The 13299-nt window shown below is 31.1% G+C and overlaps 1 protein-coding gene across 10 annotated transcripts in view; it reads left to right on the top strand.

The window, feature by feature from the left end:
- LOC145284754 (PTB domain-containing engulfment adapter protein 1-like) overlaps positions 1 to 13299 on the top strand; it is a 361348-nt gene that overhangs the window by 210201 nt on the left and 137848 nt on the right. For all 10 annotated transcript variants that reach the window (XM_080133714.1, XM_080133717.1, XM_080133716.1 and 7 more), the window contains one exon: positions 762 to 859. In XM_080133714.1, coding sequence (XP_079989840.1) covers positions 762 to 859 — 98 coding nt within the window. The remainder of the gene's footprint in view (positions 1 to 761; positions 860 to 13299) is intronic.

Here is a 13299-nt window from a genome sequence, read left to right on the forward strand (position 1 = left end):
AATATCAAGAAATTTTACATTTTGATACTTGCTCTTGTTTAAAAGACATGCGATTCTCAATTTGACAACTGACCTGTAATAATTGTCATTGGATTTTAATTTCTGTTATTCAGTTCGCTCCTCTCCTAAAATTTTTTTTTTTTTTTTTCTTCACACACCGTTTGAGTCTATCAAAACAACTCAAATTTCTTTATGTACTATCAGGAGAAAATACTTATTGGCTTGTATTACCTTATATAATGTATACACTCGTTGGTGTTGAAAATATGCAGACTAGTCAAACGTGTGTTATTTGTTGTTTTTTTTTTGTTTGTTTGTTTGTTTTTTGTTTTTTTTTCCTTTTTTTTGTCAGGACGTGTCAGCAAGTTTTAGTCGTCGTAGCAGCACCACAACGAACGATCAGCGTTATTTTAATAATGCTCCCTCCAACAGAGCCAAGGGGAACTTCCGGGTCCAGGTCTACAAGAATCTTTCTCCCCGTGACGGGCTGTTATTTTTAAGCCTCTCTATAGATTACATTTAACCTGTCATAAAACAGAAAAGACTCCTAAATACAATCATGTCAATGTGAAAACCGATACAAACCTCTTCATATCTACTCCGCCCCATCCTTCGCCCCCCCCCCCCCCGAGGTGTTTCTATATCGGCTGCTTCTAAAACGACGGGGTCGGGCGTCGGGCGATGGATCCAACTAAAGTAAACATAAAAGTTGCTAAAGATTATTTTAATAGTAGTCAAAATATTATCCTTCTTCCTTCCAGAGACTTCGGACGACGGAAATTTATCAATTTGGGAACAAACGGAAAACAAGCCGGTCGTGGTCAGACACCGAAGGATAATTCGGCCAGTATGCGGTCTTGTAAGTATTTCGAATTTTGTTTAGTTCGTTTATATGTTTTTCAATTCTTTATTGTGAAAGATAAAACTTAAATTTAGTATGAATTTGAACATCTGGCTGGTAAAAAAAATAATGTTTTGATTTTCTACCGAACTTTCAGGGCAGTAGAGAAAAACAAAATGATTATTCGGTTCTTCAAAAGAGGTATACTTGTGTGTGTGTGTGTGTGTGTGTGTGTGTGTGTGCATATATATTTTGTGAACCGACTTTTTTTTTTTTTGTCATTGTAATTCAACCGATCATTATATATGCTCTGAAGCTGGAAATTAGTTTTCTTCGTAAAATTAACGCTTTACAAATTTGCCTTCCAATTTTAAAAATTCCAACTAAATGATTATCAGCGTTGTGTTGTTTAGTGTTTCATTAAAAGAATGCAACATTTCAGTATAAAACTATTTCAGAGCAAAAACAGAACACATTTTGTTAAATTCCTCTTTAGTGAATACGTTTAAGACAATGGCTGTGTTGTTTTTGTATGAAGATGACCGCACGACGATAGTTTAAATTTAGATTCTTTCTTTCTTGTTAAACTCGCATTTTCGTAGAAAAACTAGCGCTCACTCTAAGATTATGAATATTTAAGGTCTGATATCTTCTTCAAAGAAACCTTTAAAAACATCAACCGAAACATTAGCAAAAAGATTTTTCTTTCTGTTAACATTTTTGTTTATTTTATTTTATTTTTAGATAACTTTCAAATCTTTGCAAATCTCTGTTGCATACGCTTATAAGATTATTTAAAATTACAAAGAAAACAGAACATTACAATTCTACTGTTTGTTAGAATTTTTTTAACTAAAATCATTTAAAAAATACAAATAGCGATTCATTTGATTTTATGTTTGAATTTAAAAGTATATGCAATTATTTTTATTTTATTTTATTTTTTTTTGTAAATTAAGAGTTTATATCTTTATTTAACCTAAAAAACTTTTTTATTTATTTATTTTTTAAAATAAACTTCTAGTTATGCTTCTTCCAAAAAATGTTTTATTTAGGTGGGGTGGGATCACTTTCCTATTTAAATTTAGAATGGTCACCCATTTCCGGGCCAGCATTGGAGGATACGGATAATTATGTGACCCTAATATCCGTGAACATGCAAAATTTGAAAGTGATTTTTAAGTCTTTAAAGTCATATTTTCTGGCAAGAATTAATGTTTATACGTCATAGTTAAGTTTTAAGTGTTTGTTTGTTTGTTTTCTTTTTGCTCTTAATGGAAAACACTATTCAGTTAATAAACTGTGGTCTGAGTTGATTTACTCATCTGGAGACTGTTGCTCTTACGTTATTATTTGACAGTTGAAGTATGTTCTACCAGCTGCTCACTGACAAGTTTGCAGGTGTCTAAAAGTTCTTGGGCAACCATGTACCGTAAGGGAATGGGCTTGTACCATGAAGCACATTGCCGCAAGAATGTAATGCTTCATCATGAAGGTGATATACTGGCAAAGGAAAATGCAACAGGTTCAACAGCACCAACCAATCAGATATCTACCTACCAAAGTCTGTATAATCACCACATTAAAAAGACATTTTATCACAAACTTAATTGGCAAGTGTGTGGGGACAGGGGAGGAGGGGGGTCTTATATTCTTGACGGTTGTAAGTTTTTGTAAAAATGCACTAAGACACATTAGATTTTCAATTCTCATCATGTGGCCTCTCATTAATATCGATTGTTATGGTTTGATTATCTTATATATAAAGAGAGTAAAAAATTCCCCTGTACAAATATATCTTTCTCATCAAAAGCTACATGTAAAAAGTACGTCTTTTTGAAAGACAATTTTTTCATTCAAATATATCGATTTTTATATTTAATTTGATTAGCAGTTTCTTCATTGCTACTACCATAAAGGAAGTCTGAGGAGATACACCTCTGCCAGTCATATGTCTTCTTACTAGTGATGGGACGATGCCAAAATTTTTCCCGATTCCGATTCCGTTCAAAATTTCCGATTCCGATCCGATTCCCGATTCCGATTCTTGTAAAATTTATACATATTTAATTAGAGATTTTTTTTGTTTGTTTTTTCGTAAATTTTCAAATTATTACATAAACCCCTGGTTAATGTCCGCGTATATTTTATCTCAAATGTTTGCCTTGTAATTGATTAAAAATTGTAACACAACAAAACATTTATTTTGATTTTAAAACAAAGCTATATTGTACCAGTTCGTATTTACTGTATAACATGCTACTTATATGAATAGTGGAAAACATTCGAAGATTGGTAGGCAAAATAAGAAAACGATGTAAGAACAATATATTTAACAACGCCACTTAGCAAAGCCACATCTCATTGTTACGAACGAATTTCTAAATAATAATATTACTATTATGAAAACCATTTTTAACGTGAGATTGCGTGAGCTTTCTGTGCTTTCTCTCGCAGCTAAATCCCTATTCCAAAATGAAATATTACTTTTATAGATTACATGTTAGCACATTTTTTTAATTGGTGGAAAGAAAAGCGATCATTTAGAATTTAGAGTGTAAGATCAGTTTCGAATATAAATTTAACGTAAAATGATCATCATTTCTGGCCATCCTAATTCTTTATGGATATTAACTAAAGTGTTTCCCACTAAATTAAGTTCGGTTTGCAACATTGTAAAACCATGTGTAATCGCTTAAAAAGTAGACACCCTATCACCAATAAGCGCACATAATTTAAAATTGGTAACACACTACAGCTCATGTTACGTTATATTTATTTGTGAAACTGACCGTCTATTTTAAATTCCTAATCGTTTTATATATATATATATATATATATATATATATATATTATAATCATGAGTGTTTAGACAAATATGAAAAAAAGAGCCTAAAAAAAGGGTGGTTTTTAGCCCTAAAAGTTCCCGGGGGGCGCAAACCAGAGTTTTGCCAGGGTCAGCGATACTGAATTTACATTTGCAACAATTGCCTTCACATTTTGGACAAGTTTCAGTAAAATCTAATGGACGGGAAAAAAGGAATTTAGGAAAACTCGTCCCGGGAAAACTCGTCTCGGGAAAACTCGTCTCCGGAAAACTCGTCCCCTTTCGCTAGGTAGGAAAACTGGTCCCTTATTGAATAAATGTCGATTGAAAACACATTTTATGATCGTTCTTGAAGGAGATATTGTTTTTTAAAATAAACTATAGCCCCCCCCCCATAATATTTTTTAAAAGTTTTCCCGGCACCGGAAAAAAGTTATGGGGCCAAAAGTGTCATTTTTGCCATTTTGGGCATTTTTGACCCCTTTTCAGCCCCTGGGGGAGCAACGAGAGTTTTCTTAAAAAAAAAACTCGATGTTGTGCACATCTACGTATTGGAGTACAACTTGTGGCAAAATTTCAGAAAAAAGTAATGGACGGATAACCGTTTCTGAAAACTATAGTCCCTCTCCGATAAATCGGGGGGGGGGGGACCAACAAGGAATGGGCAAAATTGTGAAAAGGCTTGGCCTTTGATTTAATTTGAAATATGCTTCCAGTGTGATTTTCTTTGATTCTGCCGGTATTGTTTATGTTTATACTTAAGGATTGCTACGACGGCGCCAATGTCGTCTGAAGCCGAGGCCTCCGTGATATATATATATATATATATATATATATATATTTCACGGAGGCCTCGCTGAAGCCCGCCAATCTCACTCAAAAGTTGAGTTGAAAGTATTATGGGGTAATTAACACCTTCGATGCCGTTAGTTTCGACAACAATACTTTTTCACACCCACTTGCCAAATTTCTCAAGGAGTTTAATATGAAAAGATTTCAAACGAATAGAGTTTTATTTTATTTTCCTGGAGCCACATTGTCTGACACCGTCGCATTTTTCTCGGGTTTCGGAAAAGTTAAAAATATACATGAATATCTCACAATGAATTTATCAAAGTCTGGATAAAATAGATAAAGAGAAAACATTTAGAAATTTTTCAGATTGAAAAAGAAATTATATTTACATTTAAAAGTCCCCCCTCATTGAAATTCTACTTTTGGACAATATTTGTAAACCCACTAAAAACCAAATTATTTTTAGATCTAGGATGAAGCTCTAAACTGTCTTCACGTATTAAAAAAGGGTGCTTGTGCAGTTTACACTATGTTAAAAAACGAAAAATAAAAAAATATATATATTCTACGTACTCGTTATGGAATGAAGTTCTCATAAAAAAATCACGTAATTTCATCAAATAGTTTTTATTTTATGCCGTAAAAACGATTTGGGAAATTCGGAATCTTCCTAAAAAAACTGCGATAATTAGTCAAGGGAGCGTAAAACAAAAACTATTTAATGAAATTACGTGATTTTGTTATGAGAACTTCATTCTATAACGAGTACGTAGATCTATAGAGTTTAGTTTTACTAATAGTTTAAAAGAAATAAATATTTATAATCGGTACAAGCAATTGAAAATTAACTTTTGAAAAATATTCAAAGAATCGATTTTGGAATCGGAAATTATACACAAATTTTTCCGATTCCGATGCCGATTCCGATTCCCCGAAAATTACCGATTTAATCGATTCCCGATTCCGATTCATCGGCACAACACTACTTCTTACCATTACTTTAATTATCAAATTCAAATATTTCATAGGGTACATAATTTTTGCTTCATCACTTGTAAACTCTACAGATTCTGAAATATGTAATAATCGTTTATTATTTTATTACACTAATGCTTATTATTTGACTTAAAGCAAATACTATATTTTACGTAGTCATAATTGTTTTACTTATTTATTTTATAAATATTAAAGTCCTACATCAAAAACAAATTACATAAAAAATCATAAGCACTTTTGTTTCACTTACGAACACCCATACTTTTCAATCTGCTTTATAGTTGACTAGCAGAGATGCCCGGCGTTTCTCGAGTGTTTAGAGGTGTGTGTTGCAGGGGGGGGGGATCACAACAAACAAAAAAATGATGTTAAACTTCTTTTAAAAATCAGAAAAACAAAAAAAAAAACTGCCCGGTGTTGCCGTGTGGTAAAAGAAAAAAAAAATTTTGGTAGGTAGGTAGGATCGAACCTGGAACCTTGAGACTAAGGAGGAAAAAAATCCTGACGTAATCTACTCACCCACCACGGCAGAATAACAGAAGTGATTTAAGTTAACAATTAAAACTTAAATACGTGATTTTAATGATAATGAGGTCAAATATATCTCGTAGTTACTTTCGCTGCAAGGCTGTTTTTTTTTTTTTTGTTTTCTTTCCCCAACTTTGGCTGTTTGCTTTCCCAAGATGTTGGAGAGGGGGAACTTATTGCTTTTCTGAGCGTCCCTGTTACGAGTGCCAGGGAGAGATCGGATGCTACAGGGTTCAGTTTCACGGTTTTATACTGAAAAACGAAACGAAGACGCGGTGAGTGAAAAAACTCTCGAAAATAGCGTGCAAAAGTTGACCAAATTAAAGATAGACGCGACCTCCCTTCATAACTCGTAGATATTATAATTTAGATAATATATAAATAGTTATAAGAATGAGCAATTAACCCGAGAACCACCTCGAAAAAAGCCTTTACCGGACATACACAGAAAGTGCACACACACATTTTCGCTTATATATATATACTAGCGAGGGGTACCCGGCGTTGCCCGGGTGTTTGTAGATTTGTGTGAAAAAATCCCGAAATGTGAAAAAAAAACAGGTGCCCATAAAAAAAAAACGAAGCCTTGATGCGCAGTTGGAAAATAGTAAAGTGTGAAAAAAAAAACAGGTGCGCGTTTTTGATTGACGTGACGGCGATAGGTATTCAGCAGTTAGCATTTTGTGCGGGGCAGTTTTTAATGAGGTCAATAAATCGGTTTGTTTGTTTTTAAAAACCCGCTTCGTGTTTATTAGGGGAGCGTCTCGTCTCGTCTCGAAATGAAAGCTACCGTCTGATATGACGAAGTCGACATTGACCAAACGTTACTTAGCTCTCTAGAGACCACTGGCTTTCGGCCAGTAATTAGAGTTGAGTTTCGCTTTTTGTTTATACCGAAAACCGAATGTAACGCGTGCCGATGCGGGAAATGTCGAATAATTAACGTTTGAAAGTCAATAAAATTAAATAGACAGGCGAGCTTCATGGTTAAGTGCGAGATATTACAATTTATAGATGATATAAAAAGTTTTAAGTTGTGAAGCGAGCAAGCGCTTCTCTGAAAGAAGCCTTTTGTGGACATCGAGGAAAAGCGTACATACATACATACATAAATACATTTTCGCTTTTATATTTATAGATAGATAAATACTGAGGATATGGCTAAGATTGTAAAAAAAAATTTATGCAAATATTTAAAATTCAGTTAATTACAATGATTAGTGATTTCAATAAACCTTTATTATTCTCACGATATAAACATGTCTTTTCTCTGTTGAATACGCATTGATGTCTATGGTTAATAAGCTAACTTTAAAATTCTTTCATTATTCTTTCCATAAATAATAAAGACTACAGTTGCATTAAGTATTTTAAGCCTGTTTTAGTAAATTTTGCTGATTAGGCAATTCTTGCTTTACATTTCATTGCTTTTGATTCTATATAATAACAATATTTTATCTAAGCTTGACCAGATAAGTAAAAGTTATTGCGATTGAAATTTCAACATTTTGTCCGAAATTTGATCAATTCAAACATTTTGTCCGAAATTTGATCAATTCAAACATTTTGTCCGAAATTTGATCAATTCAAACATTTTGTCCGAAATTTGATCAATTCAAACATTCGTCCAACATTTGATCGATTTAAATATTTTGTCCAACATTTGATCGATTTAAATATTTTGTCCAACATTTGATAGATTTAAATATTTTGTCCGACATTTGATCGATTTGACCATTTTGTCCGACATTTGATCGATTTGACCATTTTGTCCGACATTTGATCGATTTGACCATTTTGTCCGACATTTGATCGATTTGAACATTTTGTCCGACATTTGATCGATTTGAACATTTTGTCTGACATTTGATCGATTTGAACATTTTGTCTGACATTTGATCGATTTGAACATTTTGTCTGACATTTGATCGATTTGAACATTTTGTCTGACATTTGATCGATTTGAACATTTTGTCCGACATTTGATCGATTTGAACATTTTGTCCGACATTTGATCGATTTGAACATTTTGTCTGACATTTGATCGATTTGAACATTTTGTCTGACATTTGATCGATTTGAACATTTTGTCCGACATTTGATCGATTTGAACATTTTGTCTGACATTTGATCGATTTGAACATTTTGTCTGACATTTGATCGATTTGAACATTTTGTCCGACATTTGATCGATTTGAACATTTTGTCTGACATTGATCGATTTGAACATTTTGTCTGACATTTGATCGATTTGAACATTTTGTCCGACATTTGATCGATTTGAACATTTTGTCTGACATTTGATCGATTTGAACATTTTGTCTGACATTTGATCGATTTGAACATTTTGTCTGACATTTGATCGATTTGAACATTTTGTCCGACATTTGATCGATTTGACTATTTATGGTAGTAATAATTTGATAAAAAAAATGCATTTAACTCAGAAAGGCCAAATAAAAGTAAATACTTTTATTATTTTTTTTATTATTTTTAGAGTAAAGCGAAAACTTTTTAATTAATTATGCTTTACTAGAAAAGTATATGATAATATTACTGTTGGATACCACTTGATTGGATTTAAAAGTGAACTCACATGAGAATGTCACAACTACATTGTTTTTTATGCTTACTAGTTCATTTCATGGTGCTTTAGTCCAAAAATACTTTTTATCTACAATAAAAATTTAAAGTAAATAAAAGTTAAGAGAAAAAAAATACTACTCTCTTCCTTGAAATAGATGGAGCACAAAGATTAACAGGACTACCAGCCTCGCATTGGTGTTTCCTGTGTTCACTCAGAACATGTATTAACAGCAAAGAAAAAGTTTGATATTATGAAAAGAAAATTGATACTGATAGAAAGTAAACAATTTGAATAAATACTAATAAAATTCAGAGATTGGAGCAGGAGTTTTTATTTCTTTAATTTTACCTTACAACACTAAGGTACGGGTCCTGCAAGTTCATAATAAAAACGTAAATAACGATTTTTCTGGCATTAATGATTCAAATAGAGCAATAAGTTTTATTTACATAACAAAAAAAGACTCCAACAGAATTGTCGCATGCAAACATTTAAATATTTAATTGCTCATAACAGACATACTTCTCAGACTTGTTAAAATTTGTGCATAAGGAAAAGTCCCAGCAATTTACCAAGTATGGTCTAACCCCACCCCTAAATTGTATTTATTTCAAAATCATTTGAAAACATTTTTTCAAAATAAAACCTATCTTAATGTTGCTTCTTATTTTCATATTTTACCAATTTATACATTTCTACTTATAGTAACTATTCATTCTACTTATTCTCATTAGAAGCCTCATTTCAATAATGTGAACTGGTTTTGTGAAAAGATCTGAAATAACACATTATATGATGATGTATCAATTGAAGACCTTGTGTAGTATTTCACATGATTCAATCTTTGTTGATATTTTGGATTTTTGCCTAATTCTCTGGTTCTTTGTCTACATTTTCATGCTTATTATTTCTTTAATTTTACTTGCACAATTGTCTTAAAGAATTCTCCTTTTGAATAAAGCATATTAACGCTATGCTTTTTTAAACATAGCAACACACTGGCCTATTTGACATAATGATAAGAATGTTCATTAATTGGCTGGAAGACCAGGGTTTGATCCTCGGTTAAATCATACCAAAGATTTAAAAAATGATACTTGATGTCCCTCTCACTCAACATTATAAGTTGAAGATGAAGGGTAAGTGAAATGATCCTGGAAAAGGAGCAGTGCTCAGTAGTAGGGAGCTTTCAAGTTGCCCATTTTACTTTTTGCTCAGAACTTCAAGTCAGCCATAGTTGGTAAATATCAAACTTTTATAGATTTATCCTCCTCATCTTATTCATGCTATTGAATCATTTCGACTTCTTGCTACACTTTCATTGTATAGTTTACAATTGGGAAATTCTAACTCTATGGAATTGTTTTTTTTTATTATATGAAGTTGTTTTATTTTTACACTTTCCAAATTGCCATTTTGGATCCAACAAATATAAGTATGCTTATATGATAATTATTTTTTAATTGTTTTTCAAACTATAATGCAAATAGAAATGATGTAACTAATGTCCACTTGTGTTGCCATTTTTATGTTATTTTCATTGTTTTGAGAAAAAGGTTTCTTTGTATGTCGTGGATTTGCAATGATCGGTGCAATATATATATATATATATATATATATATATATATATATATATATATATATATATATATATATATATTTTTGCTTTGTCTTGCTTTCACAAATAAGGAAATAAGATACTTTTATATGAATCTTTGCCCATTCATACCTTCATTTCATTGTTAATCATATTTTTCCATTTATTGGTTTCAAAATATGTAGTTGCTGTGGCTTTGTGTATATTATATCGTTCATTAGGTAATAATTGATGACACTGTTTAATTCTTCATTTATGGAATCTTTTTTGGTTTCCTAATTTGTCTTTGAGAATTTGACTTTGCTTCTGTCGGACTGAGGTATGCTTCTGTTCAGTTTTCTAACCCTAACACACTTTGGCTTAGTTTATGTCTAAACAACCCAAACTCAAACTCGGCTTAGTTTATATCTAAACAACCAAGGCACCTATACTGAGAAATGCAGACAGAGCTGCTCAGGCATGTTTTGTAGGTTAAAGTGCAGTTTTTGGTGTGCTGACTTTTCAAATCCTGATCTTGTGCCCAACTTCCTGTAGAGAAGATAAATATCTCCTATCAATGTTGTCTTCATCTTAATTTAATGTGTTGGGTAATTTTTCTTCAAGATTAGCAGAAACTTTGTTATTATTGTCTTGTAAATATAACTAATAATTTAATGTCTATTTTTGGAAGTTATGTATAGGGAAGGACAACACACACACACAAATTTAAAAATCAAATATTATGGTTCATTTCTGTTTCTAAGCCAAAATGAAATATAGATTTTTACATATGTCCCTATTATATAATCCAACTGGATACAATTAAATTGTTAATACAAAGAAGAAAAAAATTTAAGATGCAAACAAAAACTACTGAGTGGAAAACTAGGCGGAGGGGGGGGGGAGAAAAATGTTCGATTTTAAATGATAGAGTTGTTTGTGCATCTAGTTTGGGTTAATGTAAAATCGGACAGCAAGAAGAATTTGTTTAAAGTACTTTTTTAAATTTTATTTTAAAAGAGGAAGAAAAAAGATTTTTACCATAATTGAGAGAGAAAGAGTAAAAGTTGTTAAAACCATACATCCATTCAGTGCGTTTTAAATCAATGTTAGGTTGGATATAAACACCAGTTTTTATCAAAATGAGAAGATTATATTGAAAGTAGTGTAGCACTGTAGCATTTGTTTGTTTCTAAGAGTATTTTTTTATTATTTCTTTTAAAGAAAGACACATTACAATTATTGCTGTAATAAATGCAAGAAAGTTGCCATGAAAAGAATTCTTCATGGATAATAAGCAGTTTAATAGCACATATTTTCGGCCTATGTAATTTCTGACATTGATCATTTGTATTGAACTAATATTGTATGTTTTTTTTGATAAGAGAAATTTTTGATAGATTTTTAGGTACCTCCACGGCGATGTGTAAAACGTCAGTAGTACACATATTAATAGTGACGTTGTCTTCATTTAATGTGTTGGGTAATGTTTATGGAGTAACTTTTTTTTTGTTTTTGTTTTTTTTTGCTATGGATGAAAAATAATATAAAACTTTTTGTAAAACAAATACATTTTTATTAACTATACAGACTAGAGTTAATAAAATTAATTTTAACCTGTTCTGTTAATATGTGTACCTACAAATGCTTGTCCTTTATAGGCTTCTGTATATTTAAAAAAAAAAAAAAAAAAAAGCGCAAATTTTGATTTCAACCTCTGTCATTTTAAATAATCAAACCGAAACAACTTTTTTTTAGTCGAGTTTTCTTTTGCAATTTTTATTATCTCAAGAGTCATATATTATATGAATATATTTTTTTAATATTGGAAACCTGTTATATAAAAAAATCTGTTTAAACTTCATATCGGGTAATATTTGAATTTAATATCATTTAAAGCTTTTTAAAAATAATTATTTTTTAGAATTCGGTTTTTTGTTGTAATTCAAATAATTATGTTACTGAGACAAAAAAAATCAAGAAAAATTGTTCATTTTATTTTTTTTAACATAATAATAATGATTTTATGCCCAATTTTATTTACAACTTTGAGGTAAGTGAAAAAAAATGACGGGATTTTATATATATATATATATATATATATATATATATATATATATAAATACTAGCATTTCAGCCCGGCGTTGCCCAGGTGTTTGGATGTGTATGTTGAGCAAAAAAAAAAAAAAGCGGTCAATTTTTTTTAAATTTGACCCCTATTATGACCCCTTAACATTTATTGTTTGGGGCTCAAAGCAAGTTATTAAGTTAGATCCATGTCCAAGGAACCTATATCTAAAATTTCAAGTGTTTAGACCCCAAATTGTCGGAAGAGTTTGGTAGAGTTCTCAAAGGTCAAATCGTTGAACTTTGACCCCCCTTAACAGCCAAATTTCTGGCTGAAAACCGATCACAAAGATTTTCCCAAATCTCAGTACCCTGTATATCAAATTTCGAGTCTGTAGACTTGACAGAGTTATTGCGTACGAAAATATACACACACACAGACACTTTTCTAGATATATAGATAACTATTTTTTATTTATTTGATCTTTCTAGCTTTAAGAAATGTTGACATTTTTATCGACCTACATTTATTTTTTTTAGTTTTCGTAACATGAAATATGGGGGGGGGGTTAGAACACTTAAAAAAAATCCTCTAATATATTTAACGAAACCTACTTTTAATATGTATGTTTATTTAATAATGAATAAATATCGAAAATTTCACGAAAATATGACAATTATTTGAGTTTTGCTAGATTTTTAAAACCTGGGTGTGTCAACGGCTTAAAAAACGTTACTACATAGGAACGTTGTTTTAAAGCATCAATCATGTAAACACGATTTTTGTCTCGCATTTTCATTATTTTTGTATGCTGTAAAAAATTTTTTTAAATATTAGCAGTTTATTTGAATGTTTAAATAGTAAAAAAAGTTAGAATGATAATATTTAATTAGTTACATCGTGTTACATACGGGGGGGGGTTAAAACTGTGGCACGTGTTGGAGGTACCTATAGATATTTTGTATTTTATTTAAAGGAAGACACATGACAATTATTTTTGGAATGAAAGACTTACTTAGATGTGCAAAATAAGATTATTTTACTTACTAATGATACACAAGTAATTTTAATAAGTAGTTTA

The sequence above is a fragment of the Euprymna scolopes genome, chromosome 9 (assembly GCF_053919585.1).
Source record: "Euprymna scolopes isolate OS-2025 chromosome 9, ASM5391958v1, whole genome shotgun sequence".
NCBI lineage: Eukaryota > Metazoa > Mollusca > Cephalopoda > Sepiida > Sepiolidae > Euprymna > Euprymna scolopes.